At 43.2% G+C, this 21,019-nt stretch overlaps 1 protein-coding gene across 3 annotated transcripts in view; it reads right to left on the bottom strand.

Moving 5' to 3' along the window:
- Nucleotides 1-21,019, bottom strand: part of CPNE4 (copine 4) — a 595,975-nt gene that overhangs the window by 3,401 nt on the left and 571,555 nt on the right. For all 3 annotated transcript variants that reach the window (XM_021071322.1, XM_021071320.1, XM_021071321.1), the window contains 4 exons: nt 14,501-14,555; nt 10,867-10,918; nt 7,428-7,561; nt 1,642-1,878 (listed from right to left, as the gene is read on the bottom strand). In XM_021071322.1, coding sequence (XP_020926981.1) covers nt 1,642-1,878; nt 7,428-7,561; nt 10,867-10,918; nt 14,501-14,555 — 478 coding nt within the window. The remainder of the gene's footprint in view (nt 1-1,641; nt 1,879-7,427; nt 7,562-10,866; nt 10,919-14,500; nt 14,556-21,019) is intronic.

The following is a 21,019-nucleotide window of genomic DNA, read 5'->3' as shown; positions in this document are numbered from 1 at the left end:
CAGAGTAGATCAGTCTGGATAATGAAGTTGTTCTCAGTATCTAATTTGAAATCCAGGAAGATAAGGTGGGTGCTATGCTCCCGGTGTTCTGCTCTAGTGGTCCACAGGGAGCTGGGACCTTGGGCCAGAGGGACAGCGAGCACACCCCCTTCCTCACCTGATCAGGTACTTCCTTGTCACTGGTACCCCTCACCTCCCTGCCCACTAAGGTCTGGCCTCCTCGTGTCCAGCTCCAGCTGCTTCTCTCCCTCTGAAGTTCTATAGCCACAGGGAAGCCCACTTCAACCACCCACAGGCTGCTTAGAGTGGGAGTTTTCTGTGGATACCTAGGTCCCAGCCATGTACTTATCCAGTAAATTGCTAGAGGCCAGGACCCATGGCTCCTCATCTCGCTGTGGTCTGGTGCCAGTATGCACCTCGCATACAGCAGACACTCTGCTAGTATGTGAGGAAGAGGAGGGGCTGGGGTAGAGGGTGCAACTTTGCATGGCCCAGTGGTGTGTGTGTGTGTGTGTGTGTGTGTGTGTGTGTGTGTGTGTGTGTGTGTAGGGGGCAGGGAGAGGTGGTTTGGGGAAGCTGATGAGTCTCCTAAGGGGTGAGCTCTTGGCTCTTTCTTCACTCAGGGTGGTGGTCAGTTCTGAAAAAATAGGGCAGAACATCAAAATCTGGAAGGACACCATCTCTTCCCCTTGGGCATCATGCAAGGAGGTAGCTTCACTGATGAACATACCTGCAGGGAATTTAGCTCTAGCACATCCCTCCCTGGAGAGACTGCCACTCCTGCTGTCCCATGCAGACAACTTGAGGGCTTGGAAGCCTCCCCTTGGGCAGGCTGAAGATGGGTTAGAGCAGCAGCATTACCCTTCACCCATACCCTGTGGGGGAGCTTTCACAAGGGCATGGGACAACACAGGGGACTGTATGTGACAGCTATGCTGCCCCCAAGGACTCCCAGACACAGCAGGTGAGGCCCTGCAGGGCTCTTAAGGGTCACCACCATCCCAGAGGGAACTTTTGTATGAATCAGAAAAGGGCTGAATTTTTAAAACCCTGTTGGTCATGAACCAGTTTTGATTCGGCCTTAGAAAACTTATTCCTACATTTTCCCCTATTGACTACAATCAACTATTAAAAATAATCCTTTAAACTAGCTTTGTCATCTTGCTAGTTCCCTCATTAATGAACTAAATAAACCCTTGATGCAGCTGACTATGTATTTATAGAGGATTTAGATTTCTATCAATTTGAAAATACACTTTGCCAAGGCAAACACAGGCCTCTGCCAAGGCACATGGCTTGATAAGGAGAACAAAGGCCGGATTTCAGCTTCTCTTTGCTGCTTCAGCCAGGCACCCTTGGGCAGGGAACAACCTTCACAACCGTACATGGAAGGCCTGGGTGCACTGGAGACCCTGAATTATGTGGATGAAGCTGGGCTCCAGTGACATGCTGGCTACATAGTTGGCATGATTCTTCATCCACAACTCAGGTTACTTCTTCCCCCAGCAAGTCAAGCTCTATATGTCCTGGGTGGGAGGTGGCCTGGACCAGGTGGGGATGGCTGCACTGCTTCACTATGAACACTGGTAGAAAAATAGCGGACCTCTGCTCTCCCACAGGAAGCCCCCGGTACATGCGTACGTGTTTGAAGTTCCTGAAGGGCACGAACTGGACGATGTCTCGAAGGACAGGCTCTCCCTTGGGTGACCTGAGAATCCCATCATCGCCATCGAGCATCTGCATGTCACTGAAGTCTGCGTTGCCCACTCCCACGATGATGACAGACATGGGGAGGTGGGAGGCGTGGACGATGGCCTCTCGTGTGTCGGCCATGTCTGTGATGACCCCGTCGGTCAGGATCAGCAGAATGAAGTATTGCTGCCATCAGCCAAACACCAAAGGGTGATAGGGATGGAGAGGTGTGGGAGACAAGGACAAAGCCAGTTACGCACTCAGGTGGCTCCAATGCCTACTTACCACAGCAAAAGTGACTACAGACTTTTTCTGAGCGCCCGTGTTGACAGCCCTAAGACTGAAGACTTAGGATGAATGGAACCTAAAGGCAGGCATAGTAACTGCAGGTTAATTCTAATGATCACCCTCTTTGCCTTGGAGGTTTACAAGAGTCCAAAGCTAAGCTGCCTAATACAATGGCCATCACCTCCATGTGATTTCTGAGCCCCTGAAATGTGGCAAGAGCAAAGGAGAAATGGAATTTTAAATTGTATTTCATTAGAATGAATTGAAATTTAGCTTTAAAAATCGGGTACACAACTGAGTTCTTAGACATCTCTTAAGGACATTTGAAATAAGTGAATCCACTTTCTCAATTATCCGTTTATAAAATCTAAGTAAAGATCAGTACTCTTTATGGTAGCTTAGCATCTGAATTAAGACAATGTAAGTATAAAACACACACTGGATTTTGAAGACCTAGTACCAAAAAAAGAATGTAAAATATTTTATTAATACTTATTTACATAGGTTATATACATACATATATATATTTGTCTTTTAGGGCCACACCCATGGCATATGGAGGTTTCCAGGCTAGGGGTCCAATCGGAACTGTAGCTGCTGGCCTACACCATAGCCACATCAACTCAGGATTCAAGCTGCATCTGCAGCCTACACCACAGCTCATGCAACACTGGATCCTTAATCCACTGAGCAAGGCCAGGGATCGAACCTGCATCCTCATGGACGCTAGTTGGGTTCACTAACTGCTGAGCCATGATGGGAACTCCTAGGTTATCTCTTATGATGATAATATCTTAGTTATATAGGGTTAAATAAAATGAATTATTAAAATTAATTTCTCTGTTCTAGTCACTTTTTAAAATGTGGTAATGGAGAATTTAAAATTGCTGCTGACGGGAGTTCCCATCGTGGCGCAGTGGTTAACAAATCCAACTAGGAACCATGAGGTTGTGGGTTCGATCCCTGCCCTTGCTCAGTGGGTTAACGATCCGTTGTTGCCGTGAGCTGTGGTGTAGGTTGCAGACACGGCTCGGATCCCGTGTTGCTGTGGCTCTGGCATAGGCCAGTGGCTACAGCTCCGATTCGACCCCTAGCCTGGGAACCTACATATGCCACAGGAGCGGCCCAAGAAATAGCAAAAAGACAAAAAGACAAAAAAAAAAAAAAAAATTGCTGCTGCCTCCTGTTGTATTTCTAGTGTGAGGCAATGCAGTAAAGCCCCAGTGGGAGAGGCGAGGTTGTGGTCTCTTGCTCTGAAGGCCATGTGCCGGGGGCTGGGGAGTGGTCTGCAGGTGGCTGCTCTTCTCCAAGGATGTGGGCAGAAGGCTCTTCCTGCTCTAAGTCCTAGCTGGACAAGCTGGCTGGTGGCTCATCTGGGATGGAGATGGAGAGAAAGCTCTATACTCATCAGCGCAGAGGGTTTGGGAAGGACCACTGGGTCTCAGGGGGAAGGCCCACTGGATGTCATCACTGTTCTCAGATGTTAGAGGCATCCTGACAGCCTGCCCAGTGAGAGGGGAGGGAAGGAGGTCACTGAGATGCTGCTTGTGCCAAATCAAAAGGACATCTATGTATTAATCTTGCAATAGGCTCTACATCTGCAGGACGTAAATGTGGGACAATTGAGTCATTCCAAAGCTGCCATCTTTCAAGGGAGAAAGGCTAGATAGAATAATCACATGTTGAAAACATTTGGTTTTGAGGATCATACATGAAAGTCTGTCAGTGCTAGAGTTCCCGTTTTTCTCTGTAAGTCTGAAAAAACATGTTTTTAAAGAAACAACTCAGTCGAAAATACAACTGGAGAGGAACTTCACACTATGATGAAGATGGCCACATGTTTTGAATGTTTTCATACAGTTTAGTATGTCACTAATTGTTTCATGTCCATTAACTACTCACCCTTAGTTCTAGCTGAATCATTTTCAGATTCATTTGAGTTGTAATTTTCATTCATATCTATTTTTTTTGTCTTTTGTCTTTTTAGGGCTGCACCCGCAGCATACGGAGGTTCCCAGGTCAAATTGGAGCTGTAGCTGCTGACCTACACCACAGACACAGCAATGAGGGATCTGAGCTGTGTCTGTGAACCATACCACAGCTCACGGCAATGCCAGGTCCTTAACCCACTGAGCAAGGTCAGGGATTGAACCCGCATCCTCATGGACACTAGTCAGGTTTGTTAACCACTGAACCATGATGGAAACTCCCATATCTGAGTTTTGTAAGTTTTACATATTCATAAAGAAAGTGGTCTGGGAACTTGGAGGAGGGTTTTAAAAGGTGACGTAATGGAGATACAGGGGGAAAGGGTAGAAGAAGGCAACTTGGTGACTTGGGGATGGAGAGAAGGGGCAGCAAACACCAGAACACAGGTCACGATTCCCTGGTGTGCTTTGGAGGCCATAGCAGATGCCACACCTGGGTGGAGACTCCTCCTGATTCCTGACTCTGTGCCCTCCTCTGCCACTCGCCACCTCCCCTAACTTCTGTCTGATCTGATCTTCATGGTCCAAGGTATGGATCTCCCCTACCTGCTCCAAGCCTCCGGGAGCAAAAACCTGACACTTAGCCACATCAAGAAAATTTAGAGTTGTCATGGTCTAGAGAGGGTGTTGGGAAAATGTTTTCTATAAAGGGGCTATAATAAATACCTTAGGCTTTGTGGACCATAACGGTGCCTGTGGCAACTTGCTAATGGCCAGTTAGTGTGAAAACAGCCATAGACAGTACTTAATATGAATGGGCATGGCTGTATTCCAATAAAACTTTACTGATGGACACTGAAGTTTGAATGTCACATAAGCTTTGTGTGCCATGAAATACTATTATTCTATTGATTGTTTTCAACCATTAAAAACTGTAAAAGCAATTCTTAGCTTGTAAACCATTGAAAAACAGGCTGTAGAAGGTAGCTGACTTTTCATTTAGAGCAGGGGTTCTTAACCTGGGCCAGTGGACTTCTGAGTTGAAAGAACTTAGTCTGTGAAGTTGGGGCAAATTAAAGTTTTATTTTTACTAAAATTCACCATTTTTTCAATTATAAATATAATCAACAAATAAAATTAGTTTTAACTGTGCTTGTCACTGAGTCAAGAATAGAAAACACAGAAGATGTTCTTGTTATATTACAGTGGCTGCAAATATCTCAACATATCATTTACATTCAATATTACTTAGAAATTATAGAATTATTAGGCCAACCCTTAATTCTCATAATTTAATTTTATCACTGTATTTTCAATACTTCTACGTCACGTTTAAAGATATTTTGCAAACTGCATTTCAATATAATTGGTTTATTTTATGATATATATATTTATTTTGTTCATTTAAAGCCCCTTCTGAGAAGGGACTCCATGTGCCTTAGCAGTTGCTGGTGGTGTCCATGTAACAAAAAGGGTTAAGAAGCCCTGGTATGAAGAGACTGTCAATATTCTAGAATCTGATCCTTCCAGGTTTAATCTAGCTAAAGGTAAAAGGCTGCAGACTGCTGGATCAAAACCCTGGTGGAAATTTCCAATAAAACTACTAGTAACAGTTGCTTCCAAAGTCAGGCTAGGAAGATGCTCATGCTATAGCTTTGAATGTACTTGAGGTCCTATTCACATAAGAAGAGGACTTTTTTCCTTTCGGAAGAGTTCCACAAAATTATAGAGAAATCCTACAGCTACAGATTTCCTGGCAGAATGTGCTTATAAGGTTCAGGGTTAGGACCCATTTCAATCAGTGGTAATAAGGGGTCCTGGACTGCACACTGTTCAAAAGACAATAGAAATCAGGAGTTCCCATGGTGGCTCAGCAGGCTAAGAATCTGACTAGTACCCATGAGGATGCAGGTTCGATCTCTGGCCTTGCTCAGTGGGTTAAGGATCCAGCGTTCTGTGAGCTATGGTGTAGGTCACAGATTTGGCTCAGATCTGGCATTGCTATGGCTGTGGTACAGGCCTGCAGTTGCAGCTCCGATTTGACCCTTAGCTCAGGAACTTCCATATGCTGCAGGAAAAAAAAAAGACAGTAGAAACCTCTGGGGGAAAGCATCAGTGCTTCTGGCCTATAGGTGTGAGTTGTTTGAGGAGATGCAGATTAAATGCTTTATATATTGGCTTTCTGAGCAAGGTATCATTTGTAGTATTTGAACTTGAAGTTCTGGTAATCAAAAAAAATTAAAAAAAATAAAATTAAAATATTGATCTTGTCTAAGCCTATCCCTAAATCTTGCCTCTGTGAGGATTCAGATTTGCTCCAAGGCTTCCGCGGGTTTGGTGAGATGGAGATACTGCTAACTGTGACAAGCGTAGTCTTCAGAAGGGTGTTGGGGGGAGGTCTGGGTGGCGTGGTGGAGGGCCAGTGGGAGGAGCGATGGAGACAGTGAGTATGGATAACTTTTCACTGAATTTTGCTCCAAAGGAGAGTAAAATAAGGGACAGCAGCTAATGGGCCAAGTGGTGTCAAGGGAGAGCTCTGGACTTAAGAGATATTTTGTTTTATTTGCTAATAGGAATGAGTCTTCAATAGAAAGGAAAATAAAAAAAAAAAAACCAAAAACCAGATGATAGGGAGAGAAAGGGAATATAAATACAAGGTCAATGTCCCTGGATAGTTGAGGCACTGAGGCATGTGCTGCAATGGGCAGAGCAGAGGTTGCTTTGAGATGGGAGGGTGGTCCTGGCTGTCCTAACACGGAGGAAGCTGAAAAAACGGGGGCAGGGCAAGGGGTCAGATGAACGCATGTGAGAAGGGAGTAGTATATCATTTTCTTCATGCAAATGAAGGGAGCAGTAAATTATTTTCTTCCTGGAACCCAGGGTAAAATCATAGAGAAAATTTCTGGCATCGGTAATATCTTGCAAGATCAGAAAAAAGGTTATAAAGCTAAAAACGGAACATATTAATGCTATTGAACAGTAACACAGAAAAATTATTATGGTAATGTATTTAATGCTAATGTATTAGGGTAAAAAAATCAAACTCTGGCTTTGAAGCCTTGGTTTGCATTTTTCTTAAGAAAACCACCAAAAGAAAATGAAACAAATATTCACCAAGATGTTTTATGTTACTTCACTTGACCACCAGAGGGAAGAATAACTCCTTGTTTTACTTCACTTGCATCTGTAGTCTGGGTACACTGGAAGCAAGTTTAGTTTTGGACAGTTTTTTTTTTTCCTTCCCAGGAACAGAACGTAAGTATGAGCATCATGAGTATGCCCTACACTCCAGCGAATATAGCAGGTTCTCTCATGGACTGTCTCCTGTGCTCAGGTTAACACTGCATACTTATCCCCACTTTTCAGATGGGAAGACTGAGGACCAGGGAAGGTTAAGTCATTTCTCTAAGCTCGCACAGGTAGAAATGCAAATTTACTGTCAGAACAGGATGGGTGCTGTGGCCAATATCCAGGAGAAGAAGGTAAACGCCCATCGTAGGCTGAACCCCCTCTCCTTACCGATGCCTCCTTGGTGTTGGTTTCCTCTGATGCTGACTTTGCGACCTTCTGGATGATGGGCGCGATGTTGGTGGGGCCATAGAGCTGGAGTTTGGGAAGGCAACTCTGGTAGGCTTCCACAACTCCTTGAATCCCTGGGGTGAAATGGCCAAAGATCAATTCCTCAGTAGTCCCCTACACACACACACACACACACACACCACACACACACACACACACACATTAAATTCCCCCAATAGTCCTTATCAACAGTATATTTAAGTTCTTAAGATAAAAAAGAAAACACTGTATCACTGAGCTGGTATTGCTGCCTCTATTCCCACTGAAGTCATTCTCCTTATTTACCTATTTTTTGAAATTGGCTTAGGAGGGATTTATTAATGAATGATTATGTTTGCTACAGAATATAAACAAGATTTTTATGACAAAGGGAATATTCTAGAACCACTTTTTTAAAAATGTCAGTTGTGAACCTATGTATTCCCAAATCTTTTTCTTCACTTTCAAAAACAAGCAATTCATATTGGGAATACTTTGCAACCCTACAGCTTGAAACTCAGAGAGGAAACATTTTGATCTGAAATCACTGTCCTTCAAGGTTCAAGTCAAAGTCACCGTTTCCATAAACATCTCCATAATGTCTCACACCTTATACGTTAGATTTCATTAGATCCTCCTACCTAATGAAAGAGCTGTTATACCCACTTTACACATGAAGCTTAGAGAGGTTTGTTGCAGATTTACGATTCACACCCAAGTATATCTGGCTCTAAGGGCCATGCTCACAGCTCTAAGACACCTCTAGTTTTCACAGCATCTTTTGTTGTTGTTGTTGTTGTTTGGGTTTTTTTTTTCTTTTCTTTTTAGGGCTGCACCCTCAGCATATGTAGGTTCCCAGGCTAGTGGTCAAATCAGAGCTATAGCTACCAGCCTATGCCACAGCCACAGCAACGCCAGATCAGAGCTGTGTCTGCAACCTACACCACAGCTCATGGCAATGACGGATCCTTAACTCCCTGAATAAGGCCAGGGATTGAACCTGCTTCCTCATGGATGCTAGTCAGATTTGTTTCCACTGAGCCACAACAGGAACTCCTCATAGCATCTTGTTGATTCTAATATACCCATCTTGGGCCACCTATGTGAGTGATGTGTACACACAACCATCTTCCCAAGTTTTAAAGTCCTCATGTGCAGGAATTGCGGCTTTATTCCTCATGAGTGCCAGGCATGTGGGCCACTTGGTAGCTGCTCCCCAAACATGCGATGAATGAGCAAAATGACTGTCATTGCTGTCTGTAGGACAGATGCGTGATGTCCATCACCATGGTCACCCCTCATTTAAAGGGGGGCTTCCATCCAGGAGATCACAAGGGGTGGGACTCTTCTGGAAGAGACAGTCCTGCCAGCAAAGCCTTGACTGCACATGGAATGTTCTGCTCATGATCCCACAGTGACAGTTCCATTACTAAAGACTTTTGTCCAGTGGCTCTTCTTCATGTCTGTGCCTGTGTTACTTCTCACCTTCCTCGGTTTCAGCACATCCTCCTCCTACATCCCTTTCTACCCTGAAACAGCACCCTGGTCCTGTTTTAAGCCAGAGAGACCCACAGAGCCGCTCCTGTGATTGTTTTCCCTCCACATCCTGCCAACTAGCTTTTGGGCATTTTGGATGAGCAAGTTCTATTCTGTTCTGCCTTGACACCCATGCATGTAACAAAATTTGTATGAAACTAACTGAAAACACTGCATTCTCTTTGTCCTGCCCCAAAGCCTGCCATCCTAAAGACAGATGCCAAATCATCTGAATTTGAAGTTAAATTATGCTGAACAGAAGCTCATTATCTCTCTCTCTCTCTCTTTTTTTTTTTTTTTTTAGGGCGGCACCCGCAGCAGATGGAGGTTCCCAGGCTAGGGGGTTCCGATCGCAGCTCCAGCTGCCGGCGTATTCCACAGCCACGGCAACACCAGATCCGAGCCATGTCTGCGACCTACACCACAGCTCATGGCAATGCCAGATCTTTAACCCACTCAGTGAGGTCACGGATCGAAACTGCAACCTCATGGTTCCTAGTCAGATTTGTTTCTGCTGAGCCATGACCAGAACTCCAGAAGCTTTTTATCTTTTCTGTTTCTTCAGTTTTTGCTAAGAAAAGCAAGTTTGATTTCTCTTCCAAGAGCACCAGACAGATGAATTCTCAGATGTGAAATGGGCTAACACTGGATACATCCTTTATTTTGTTTTGGTAGGAAACTGTCCTTACAGTTGAATGGCAGGGTGGTTCCGGATGAGGGAAGCTTAAATTCTAATAAACTTGGTGTGAGGGGTGGCGAAAAGGAATAAAAGGCAGAATGGGGATGTGTTCTCAGAGGCTGTCACGAGCAGAACCGGGGATACTGATGTTGTGCTCTTGGACGGTTAGTGCAAAATCTGTGAAAGAACCTGTGAGGTGCTCTTCCCCTTCCATGGGATCTGAATTAAACCTCCTTGACAGGAAGGAGCGGGGAGACAGGGACATTCCTACCACCCCAATGTAAAAATATCTTACCATTTTCCTTCCTTCTTTCTAGGGCCACACTTGTGGCATGTGGAAGTTCCCGGGCCAGGGGTTGAATTGGAGCTGCACCTGTTGGCCTACGCTACAGCAAAATCAACACTGGTTCTGAGTCTCATCTGCAGCCTATGGTAACATCAGATCCTTAACCCATTGAGGGGCCAGGGATAGATTCCGCATCCTCACAGAGACCACACTGGGTCCTTAACCTGGTGGGCCACAACAGGAACTCTGTACCTTACCATTTTCATAGCAACAGTGTTCTTGGCTCTACTTATTATTTAGAAATAAGGAAAAGTAATTCTAGGATACAATTTATCATCATCATTTTGTGGAGTGTGTTCGTGAATTTCTAGCTGGAAATAACAGAACATGGACCAAAGCCTTTGAGAAAGCTCTTTCTGTCACTTGTTTGAAGTTGCTGAGGCCATATCCTTGGCCAACATGCTGAAAGTGTCAAATGATTTCCTTGCTTTCTGCCTGTCCTTATTCCTTCATAGAAGGAAGTTGTGAAAGATAAATACTTGATGACAACTTGGAAAGCAGAAATGGGTATCTCATCACTGCCCATCAGGTGACCCTCCCCCATGGGTTTTTTTTTTTTTTTTTTTCCCTCCAGAGGAGTCCAGAATTGGGGTCAATATTCTTGCTCTAACCTCAAGACCTCGTCTGCATTCTGTATTTCTCAGCTCTTATGTCTCTGCTCTCTTGTTACAGCTCTTTGTTGCCTTCAGAAAGTAGCATGTTTATTCGGGTCCAGGGAGCCTACTTCTTTACTGTGGACAGTCATCACTGAACACACTGTATCAGGAGAGAAACTAAAGTGGGAAGAGTAAGAAGGGAGGGGCTGTGAGACCCTGGCTTCCTCTCATGCTGTGATTTACCTGCACATTCCGGGTTGTCTTCATTAAAGTTGATGGCGAAGTCATGAGAGACCTGAACACCAATTAAAATTTACACAAGGGAAAAAGGAGGATGACAATGTTAATGCAGTAAACAGGCATGGGGGCTCGGAGTCTACAAACAAAGGCCCATTTCACTCATTATGTGTTAAGCACCAGGAACCATTTGAAGCCTTTACACAATCAATCTGAGATAGAGGATGGATTCTAAGCTCCCTGTGGAGCTGAGGTGACAGGGAGATTTTCTAGAATCAGATAAATGCTGGCAGGAGGGGGAGAATAAGGCACAAAAAAATTCAAAAAAGATTTCAGAAAAAGTCCAAATAGCTTCCAGATAGAAGTGGCCACAGACTGGAGGCTTAGATTTGGCTGAGTTTGATTTGGACACAGTGATTAAAAAATGATAACTCAATAACCCAAGCTGTCTGCTTGACACAGCCATGGTTACAAAGGCTCCAGCTAAGCTGTTGACATTTAAGACGCATTCTAACATAATGTAAAGAACTGCTGGGCAGGAAGATTTTCACATACATACAGGTAAAAATAGATTCTGCTTTTGAAAAAGTAATATAACTTGGAATCGTCCAACTCAAATTTTTCTACCTGGGAGGACCTAGTCACAAGGTCAAATAACATGTAGTTTACTTTTTTTCCCCCTAAAACCCGATAAAATAAGAAGGATTTCCTGGTATCTAGACATTTTTACTGGGGCACTTGGAATTTTAGAGAGACTTCCATTTCAAAGGCTATTTCCCAAAGCACTAACTCTCTGAGGGCTATAAAATAGGTCACTGTGTTAAAAGACCCCTCTCTTCTCAGTAGGGGTCAGTGCTGAGGCTGTTGAGGCCTGGCCCATATTCCTTTGTCCTTGGCTCTTCTAGGCAAGTCAGCTGACTGCGAACCATCCTACATGTTTTATTTATGCTTAAGCCTCCAGAGCCTGTTTTGCCTGCCCAAGTGACAGGCTAAAAGTGTAGGGGAGTTAAGGTCCCCTGGGAGTAGCCCTTCAGCCCAGCTCTCCCATCCGTTGGGGTCTGTGTGTGCTCTGCGCCATCTCCAGGATTCAACGCTGACTGGCCATGCTTGTTAGTAAACCTTATGTTGACTTCTTCCTGTTTCCTCACTCTCTACTGAGGTTTCCTCCACCTCTCAAATAGTCTCGTTGCAAGGTCTATTCCCAGGAGAGTGCAAACTAAGACAGAGGTGCCCGTAGCTCAGTTTCAATGCAAACACTGAGATTTTTATCCTGAAGAAGTAAGTCATGGTAACTTTGTAAACTCTCTGGAGCTACTGAGACCATCAGTGCCTATCTGGGGCAGAGGGAAGATGAGGCATGGAAAAGGGATATTTAAATGGCTTTTGGGGAGCTGACTGAGGATACATGAGAGATGCCTGTTAGGACAGCAGGAAGAAGAATTTAGCTGCCAGGCAGAGTGGAGCCAGGGGATCAGGACTTTAAAACAGCAAGAAGGAGAAGTTGCCTCAGGATGTCACAGATGAGGACAGGAAGGCCTGGAGTCAGGTACACTCACACCTCTGTTGTCAGCTCCTTGGGGCCAAGCTGAGATGGGAAGGCTACCTGGGGGGATGTGGAGAGGATGCTCAAGCATCTGGGGGCAGCTGGATTGGTGGATGTCCAGGTGCATTCCAGCCCCTGGGCTCGGCAGCTCTGTGAAGGTGAGCCCTCACTTGAAGGTGTCTGCATCTCCTGAGCTCTGGCTAATTCTTTTATGGGTAATCTTTTAACTTTATTGTTGCCAGGCCTTTCAGTTTTTCCAGAGAAACCAGAAATCTGACATTTTATATGAAATTGTCTAATTCTTAAAAAAAAAAAAACAAAAAACAAACAAAACCCTATGTGTCAAATGGAATATATTTGTGGCCTGACTAACGTCTATTGCCACCAGCTGACAACTCTTGCTCTATATTATCCCCCCCTACATGTATGCTATTTCCAACAAATGCTTCAAGAATTCTCTAGCCATGGCCAGCAGGGAGGCCAGTATGGGCCACAAAGGAGGAGGACAGGTTAGGGAGCCAGGCCACTCCAACACTGCTCTTTCCAGCAGGATCAGGGAGATAGATTCCATCTTTCACTGAAGGCCCTTAGTCTGATTGTTCCAGTGTAGGAGCAAGTGCCAACATCTGCCTCAAGATATTCAGCTGAGGTCAGTTCAGTAAAAGAAAAATTGATGACTAGGCAGGATTGCTTGCACTTAACTCAGACCTCAGAGGCATTGTGAGGCTGGAGCAGGGGCCCTGCTCCTCTCCAAGGCTCTCCCACCTGGGAAGCTGAGTCCCCCAAGGAGAGTGCTTGAGGTATATACAGGGCCATCTGATATACCTCAGTCCCACTGCAGTGCAAACCTCTCTATGCATAGTCTTTGCTCTTTTTGTGTCATGACAAATTGGCATCAAGACCAAATAGGATTTTAGCATCTTCATAGAAGCCTTTCAGCTCCAGACTATCTGAGCCAGAGAAGCTTTCTTCAGGCCTGTGTCTCCCACACAAGATTGGTGCTTAGGAACTCAGGATAAGGGGGTCTGGGGACCTCACTGTCATGGCCTTTCACTGTTTCCATGATCTTATCTCCTTTCTTCAAAGGAGATAAGAACAGATGGGTTCTGAGCCACTGGAGATCAACTTTGCATTTCATCAGTCTCTGACCACATCTAGAAGCAGCTAAATGATGCAGCTCTTCATTTAGAAATGACTCTGAAAAGAACCATCAAGAATACCAGGAGGCTGGGTGTCATTAAAAGATAGACTCCAAGTATAAAAATCTTTCATAATTTCGCTGTTCTAAGATAACTGCTATTAAAAAGTCAAAAATAATGTAATACCTTTGATGACAAAAGTGGTCAACGGTATGTACTTCCAATTATGAGACAAATAAGTACTGGGATAAAATGGAGAACATGATAAATATAATGAACACTTTTTTTTTTCCTTTTTGTCTTTTTAGCTATTTCTTGGGCCGCTCCCGTGGCATATGGAGGTTCCCAGGCTAGGGGTCGAATCGGAGCTGTAGCCACCAGCCTACGCCAGAGCCACAGCAACACAGGATCCGAGCTGTGTGTGCAACCTACACCACAGCTCACGGCAATGCCAGATCCTTAACCCACTGAGCAAGGGCAGGGATCGAACCTGCAACCTCATGGTTCCTAGTCGGATTCGTTAACCACTGCGCCACGACGGGAACTCCAATAATGAGCACTTTTGTATGTTGTATATGAAAGATCTTAAGAAAGTCCCAAGAGTTCTCATCACAAGGAGACAACATATTTTTCCTTTTCTTTTATTTTGTATCTTTGTGAGATGATAAATGTTCACTAAACTTATTGTGGTAATCATTTTATGATGTATGTATGTCAAATCATGTTTACACCTTAAATTTATACAGTGCTGTATATGAATCATACATCAATAAAACTGGAAAAAAATGTAAAAAGAAAACAAAACAAAACAAAAAGACAGGTTCCAAGGAGTTACTCTCATTGGTTCTGAAGACTACTTCTGACTTTTTGGGATTCATGTAGTTATATCAAGGGCTGAAATAGTGAGACTCCTGGGAAGAAAACCTAAGTCATCCCATATTTATAACAAAACACTTACCGTGTACTCTGGGGGTATCCTGGCACCAAACCCAAAGGCTGGGAACATTTTGTCACTGAAATTAAAAAAAAAAAGAAGTTGCTTCATTTGTTCATCTAATGAGGAGGAAAACATGAACCTACATTACCTCGCTGGAACAGCACTGCACCAAATGCTGACTCATGTTTCTTGATTATCTGTGTAATAGGGGACAGTGATAGCATGGGCAACTAAAATCAAGAAATAATCTTCAAAAGTCCTCACAGTCTTTTGTCTGCAACTTCTTCCCTTACCTTTTTTCCAGAATTGATACCAAGGAATAAAAGGGCCCCAGGATTTCCCCCACGTCCCCTTTTCTGTCTCCTTTGAAAAGTGATCATGAATTAACTCCTATGGTTGACTGTGTTAGGAGCTTTCATATATATTATCTTTTAAAATCTTTACGGGGAGAGATTATTATTCCACTTCACAGGTGGGGAAGTGCCTAGGGCAGTAGAGTGACAGGCCTGAAACCAAAGGGGAGATTAAACACTAATGGGAAGTTTTAGAGGCTAGTTGACAGAATTTGGTTCCATCTCCAGGACCCGCTGTGCCTACGCTTCACTCACAGAAGCAGCAACATATTGTGTGTGTGTCTTGTCTTATCTCTTGAATTCAAAGGGACACTGTTTTTTGTATTATTATTCTTATATCTCCACCGCCTCCCTGCCCCAGCTGCCTCTTGCCCCTATCTTCAGCATAATACTTGCCATAGTGTGTGTGGTTAATAAATATTTAATGAGTAGATAATCCATGAATTGAATCGTTACAATTTGGCTACGTAAAGAAGGGAAAATTCTTATGAAAATTCATGAGAGTCATAAATCTGTTTTTGGCTTGGTCTCTCTCTCTCTCTCTCTTTTTGCCACCATGTCAGGTATGAAGTTCCTGGTCCAGTCTGAGCCACAGATCCAGCCTATGCCACAGCTGCAACAACTCTGGATCCTTAACCCACTGTTTTGGGCCGGGGATCGAACCTGAATCCCTGGGCTCCAGAAGCGCCACTGATCCTGTTGCACCACAGTGGGAACTCCAGCTTGGTTTCTCTTAAGCATACTGAAATTTCTCTCTCAATTTATTCATTCATGAACACTGCATCTTAAGTCTAACTTTACTGCTTTCCTTTTCTATAGGTGAGAGGGGCGTAGGAGAAGAATTAACATTGGTTGGCTTGGCTGTGTACATACATAGAAAATTTTCACACGTTCAAAGGTCCACCTACTTGTTATTCCCATTTTACTGATGAATAAACAGTCTTAAAAAGGCTAAGAAACTGCCTTAAGGAACTTACCATGGAGTACTGTGTGATTCCAAAGCCCACACCTTTTCTTGTTATACTTATACTCCATAATAACTTAACAGTTATGCACATACAGCATTCAATGTGATTTCCTCTTCCACTTCCTGTAACTGGGCCCCCTGGCCAGACAACAAGTAAGACTCTCCTTGAGCAAGTTTTGTGCTGTCAGAGGATTGTTGTGACGGGACTCTGGGATATTGCTTTTGGCAGAGGGCATGTCCTTCTTAGGCCAACTACGTTTTCTTTCTCTCCCATTAAAAATACAACTGAGATTTCTTGGAACAATTCCTCCATTTCTCAGTTTTTTGCAGAGTCAGACAAAGAGAAAAGGAAATTCAGAGGAGGGCTTGTTCTTCCAGAATGTCTCTGGAAGCAAAAGGGAAGGGGAGCTCGCAAGCTGAGAAGTCAAAGGATCAAAGCCAGAGTGTCACCTATCACCATCTAATGGATTTATTATTTATTTATTTGTTTGCTTGCTTGCTTGCTTTTTAGGTCCACACCTGGGTTATATGGAAGCTCCCAGGCTAGAGGCAGAATTGGAGATACAGTTGCTGGCCTATGCCATAGCCACAACAACACCAGATCCGAGCCACATTGGCGACCTACACCACAGGTCACAGCAATGCCAGATCCTTAACCCAATGAGTGAAGCCAGGAATTGAACCCATATCCTCATGGATGCTAGTCGGGTTCCTAACCTGGTGAGTCACAATGGGAACTCCATCCACAACTGATTTAGAGGTCATCAGTAGACAGTGATGGCTTTGAGAGAACTACACCAAAATACAGCCAATTTGACCAAATTGGGGTGGGAGTTGGGAGATACATAGAAACCAGAATTCTTTGAAATCAGAGACCAAATTCACCAGAAAATCACCAGCTCCCCCCTTTCTTCTTTATGTATATTTGGGCTTTGTGGTGCATTGCATCTAGCAGGTATTAGAAAAGGTATTAATGCTGATATTAAAAGCTTATAAAGGATTAGCCACAGCACTGAGAAAAAAATACTTCTGCTCCTTGGAAATACTTCAATACTTTGCCTCAGCAATTCCTTCTTAGCCAAGACAAGGGTGAGAATATGTGGGAAGGAATCAGCGAGGAAGATTTTAGAAGTACTTTCTAGTTAAGTCTGAAAAGAAGCTATAGTTATCGTTATAGTTGGAGGATGGGTCCTGCTTCTTCCAACTCAGATGGTTCAGAAGTCAAAAACAAGAAAGCTAGAGGGCTCCACACTTTATTTTCTTTTTTGATGAGTTCAGGAGGGGTAATATCTAATATTCCATCATTTCTCATCACCAAGCCAGTGTACCAGCCATAATGATATTCCTTTTATTCCTTTAAGCCACCCTTGGGGATTGAAGTTTGCTGAGCATGAGGCCCTGTTATATAATTGAGTTTCAAGAGTAGGGAGGTAGGGAAAATGCCTCACCTACAAGGGGAATAATTAATGAGTCCAGAGGGCATCAATTCTCTGAAAATAACCACCACAAAGACTCTAATAAACATACTAAAGAAAACATTTTAAGCCTAAGCACAACAAATTTAAGCATTCATTTTCCCCGATTAAAAATAAAACTAGGCAGAGAGGAGTCTTATTAAGCCAGAGGCAAGAGAAGGCAGGTTGAGTTCTCAAGCAAGCACTGGCATGCCAACACAGCAGAAAACTAAGACTGGACCCACCAGCACTGAGTAAAGGGGCCATTTAGCAATTACTGGGCACATGACTGGTGGAACCTTCCAACCAGGAAAATTCAGGGCAGATCCCCACATTGCTGAGGGTATTATTTCTAATTATTGGAATAAAATGGAATATAACATATGATCAAAGAGCCCAAGATCTTTAGTGGCAAAGAGCATGCTATCTTGAACTTCTTAGGGAAAGATCTTGGTCAAATGATCTGCCAATGGAAGATTCATCTTTACTCTCCCTGGAAAGGGAGACTGAGCTAAATAAAGCAAGAGATTAATAAAAGAAAAGACAAATCACCACATCCATAAGGAAATGGAGATAAACTCAGAGCAAAAAAGCATGTCAGAACAACTAGACATTTTACAAAGGCTGTTCTTGGGAGTTCCCATTGTGGCAGAGTGGAAATGAATCCGACTAGGAACCATAAGGTCGCGGGTTCCCTGGCCTTGCTCAGTGGGTTAAGGGTATGGCATTGCTGTGAGCTGTGGTATAGGTCACAGATGCGGCTGTGGTGTAGGACGGCAGCTGTAGATCTGATTGGATCCCTAGCCTGGGAACCTCCATATGCTGCAAGTGCGGCCCTAAATAGCAAAACCAAAACCAAAACAACGGCTGTTCTCTAAAACAGTGGTCACAAATCTCAGGCACATGGAAGTGCAAGCCCTTCTGGGGATATAAGAACATGGCTTCTTTGTTTTTAAAGGAAATTACTATCCAGTTCCTTTACCTCCCCACATATTCTTTTCTGAAAGTGATCTTCTTGGAGCACCTGTGATGGAAATACTTGTTCCCCATTCACAACTTCCCTATCCCAATTAACCCTCTCCTCACCCACTCAGAACCTCAACACTGTGGCATATTGCTCTCAAGTGTAAAAGCTCCACTACAGAAAATAAAGGGATACTTCCCAAAGTGAATAACTCACTAGCAAACAAATCCTTCTGCAGGTTAGGTAGTTGCCAATTTTTCCTTAGAAAAATTGTAGGAGGTGTTAATGTCAGGTGGTAGATCATTAGAAACACCTTTTGATGATAGACCACTATGTCGTTTTTTATATAAAACCTGGAATTGAGAGAATTGCATAATACTGCTAGCCAAGCTCTTTCCATTACTATGGACTTATTTATAAAAGCAAGTTTTCTTAGTATTTACACTGATAAAAACAAAAACTTGGAATTCTTTGGCAGCTCAGTGGGTTAAGGCTGAGGCTTGGGTTGCTGCTATGGCACAGGTTTGATCCCTGGCCCAGGAACTTCCACATGGCATGGGCTTGGTAAAAAACCCCACAAAACCCAAAAAACAAACCACAAAACCCCCCCAAATTGGATTAGAATTGATGCTAGAACATGGATGGAACTAGAGACTCTCATACTAAGTAAAATAAGTCAGAAAGAGAAAGACAAATACCATATGATATCACCTATATTTGGAATCTAACTCATGGCACAATGAACTTTTCCACAGAAAAGAAACTCATGGGCTTTGAGAACAGAACAGACTTGTGGTTGCCAAGGGGGAGGGGAAGGAAGTGGGATGGACTGGTGGTTTGGGGTTAGTAGATGCAAACTATTGCATTTGGAATGGATAAACAATGAGGTCATGCTGTATAGCACTGGAAACTACATCTAATCACTTGTGATGGAACATGATGGAGGCTAGTGTGAGAAAAAGAATATATGTATGACTGGGTCAGTTTGCTGTATAGTAGAAATTGAAAGAACATGCAAATAAACTCTAATGGAAAAAAAATCATAAAATAAAAAAAAAGTAAAAGAAAAAAAGAATTGATGCTGGACTCTCCCATCCTGGCCATGGGTAGAAGTCATCTATGGATATGTAAACTGATTAGGAAAAAAAACCAATATCTGTTTCACTAAGATTTTTTTCGTTTTTATTTTTTATAGGTAATAGTCAGGTATTGAAATTTCCCATCTATTTATGATCAATTAGACACGATAATTATTGCAATAAAAACTAAAGAAGATATTTTTAAGTTCTTTTTGAGTTTTTCATTATAGTAAATTTTAGAAATTGGAAATTTTAAAATGTATATTCATTTTTTAATTAAAGAAATATATGATACAGTGATCAATAAAGGAATTTCAAATCAAATTTTAAAAGACACATTGGGATGGGAGTTCCCATTGTGGCTCAGCGGAAACGTATCTGACTAATATCTATCCATGAGAACACAGATTTGATCCCTGGCCTCGCTCAGTGGGTTAAGGATCCAGTGTTGCCGTGAGCTATGGTGTAGGTCGCAGACATGGCTTGGATCCCACGTAGCTGTGGCTATGGCGTAGGCCGGTGGCTACAGCTCCGATTCGACCCCTAGCCTGGGAACCTCAATACGCTCAGGTGCAGCCTAAAAAGAAAAAGGAAAAGATGTATTAGAATGAAATTTTGTGGGGAAGGGCATGGAAATATGAGTTCATGAAAAAGAGGAAACAATTAAAATTCTTAACTTAAAATGATGAGCTTGTTCATGCATTTTTCAAATGGATTATGGTGGATATCAAACAGCTAAGGCATTTAAAGTCTAGTGGATGCATTCATGAGAGTTATACAAGAGTTTTCTTTTTAAATGTCCATATTTACACTACACTAGGATTTCCATTCTTTGTCACTATTTAAACCCATGATGGAAAACATCCAATTCCAACATAAAAATGTCTGAGGGTTATAAGTTGTCATAATATTCTTTTTAGGGACATATGAACCAAAAAATTTTTAAAGGTCATTGACTTTTAGATAACTTTTAGATCTGAAACGATAGATTCTCTCCCTTTTGTAACCAGTTTATGTTTTAAAAACAAGTGAAGAGTATTAAAGTTAATAGCCTCTATCACTTACCCAGTATGTACAACTATCTAGTCTTTACAACTGGTCTGCCGAGAAGCTGGATGAATCTTCCCTTTGGAATCAAGGAAACCAAAGCCCAGGGAGTATAAACCTCAGGAGGATAAAGGGAGTGAGCTGGGGTCTGAACCAGGTCTGCATGTCACTAGGACTCTGTTGACTCTGCCCTTTATAGGTGTAATAATTCACAATAATATTCTATCAACAAAGAACAGATTTAGCAGAATTCACCACCATCAGGAAGCCCCCCTTGATCACCCACTTCTCTTCCCACAAAAGGTAGAGTTAATTCTTCTCTCCTTATAGTCCCCATCCTTACACAGCCATGTGGGGCTGGGATTTACTTACGTGCCCTTCTCTGCCATAAGACTGTGACCAATTTGTGGGGAAAGTGTGCTTATTTATTTCTGTGTCTTAACTGCCTGGTGTGAGGGCCTGGCATGCATTAGGCCTTCAGCTTTTCCATCTTCCCCATCTCCCTCAGTTTAACTCTGGGTCTCAACCGTGGATGCCCCCTGGAATTAAACACCCCGGCCCCTTGGATGTACACAAGAGTAATTAAATCACAGCATCTGGGGTGGGGCACAGGAACCAGCTTGTTTAAGGCTTCCTGGGTCGTCCACTGGAGCCAAGGCTGGGCAATGCTGACTAT

Source organism: Sus scrofa, chromosome 13, assembly GCF_000003025.6.
Source record: "Sus scrofa isolate TJ Tabasco breed Duroc chromosome 13, Sscrofa11.1, whole genome shotgun sequence".
Taxonomy (NCBI): domain Eukaryota; kingdom Metazoa; phylum Chordata; class Mammalia; order Artiodactyla; family Suidae; genus Sus; species Sus scrofa.
This window is presented reverse-complemented; position numbering and strand designations above follow the sequence as displayed.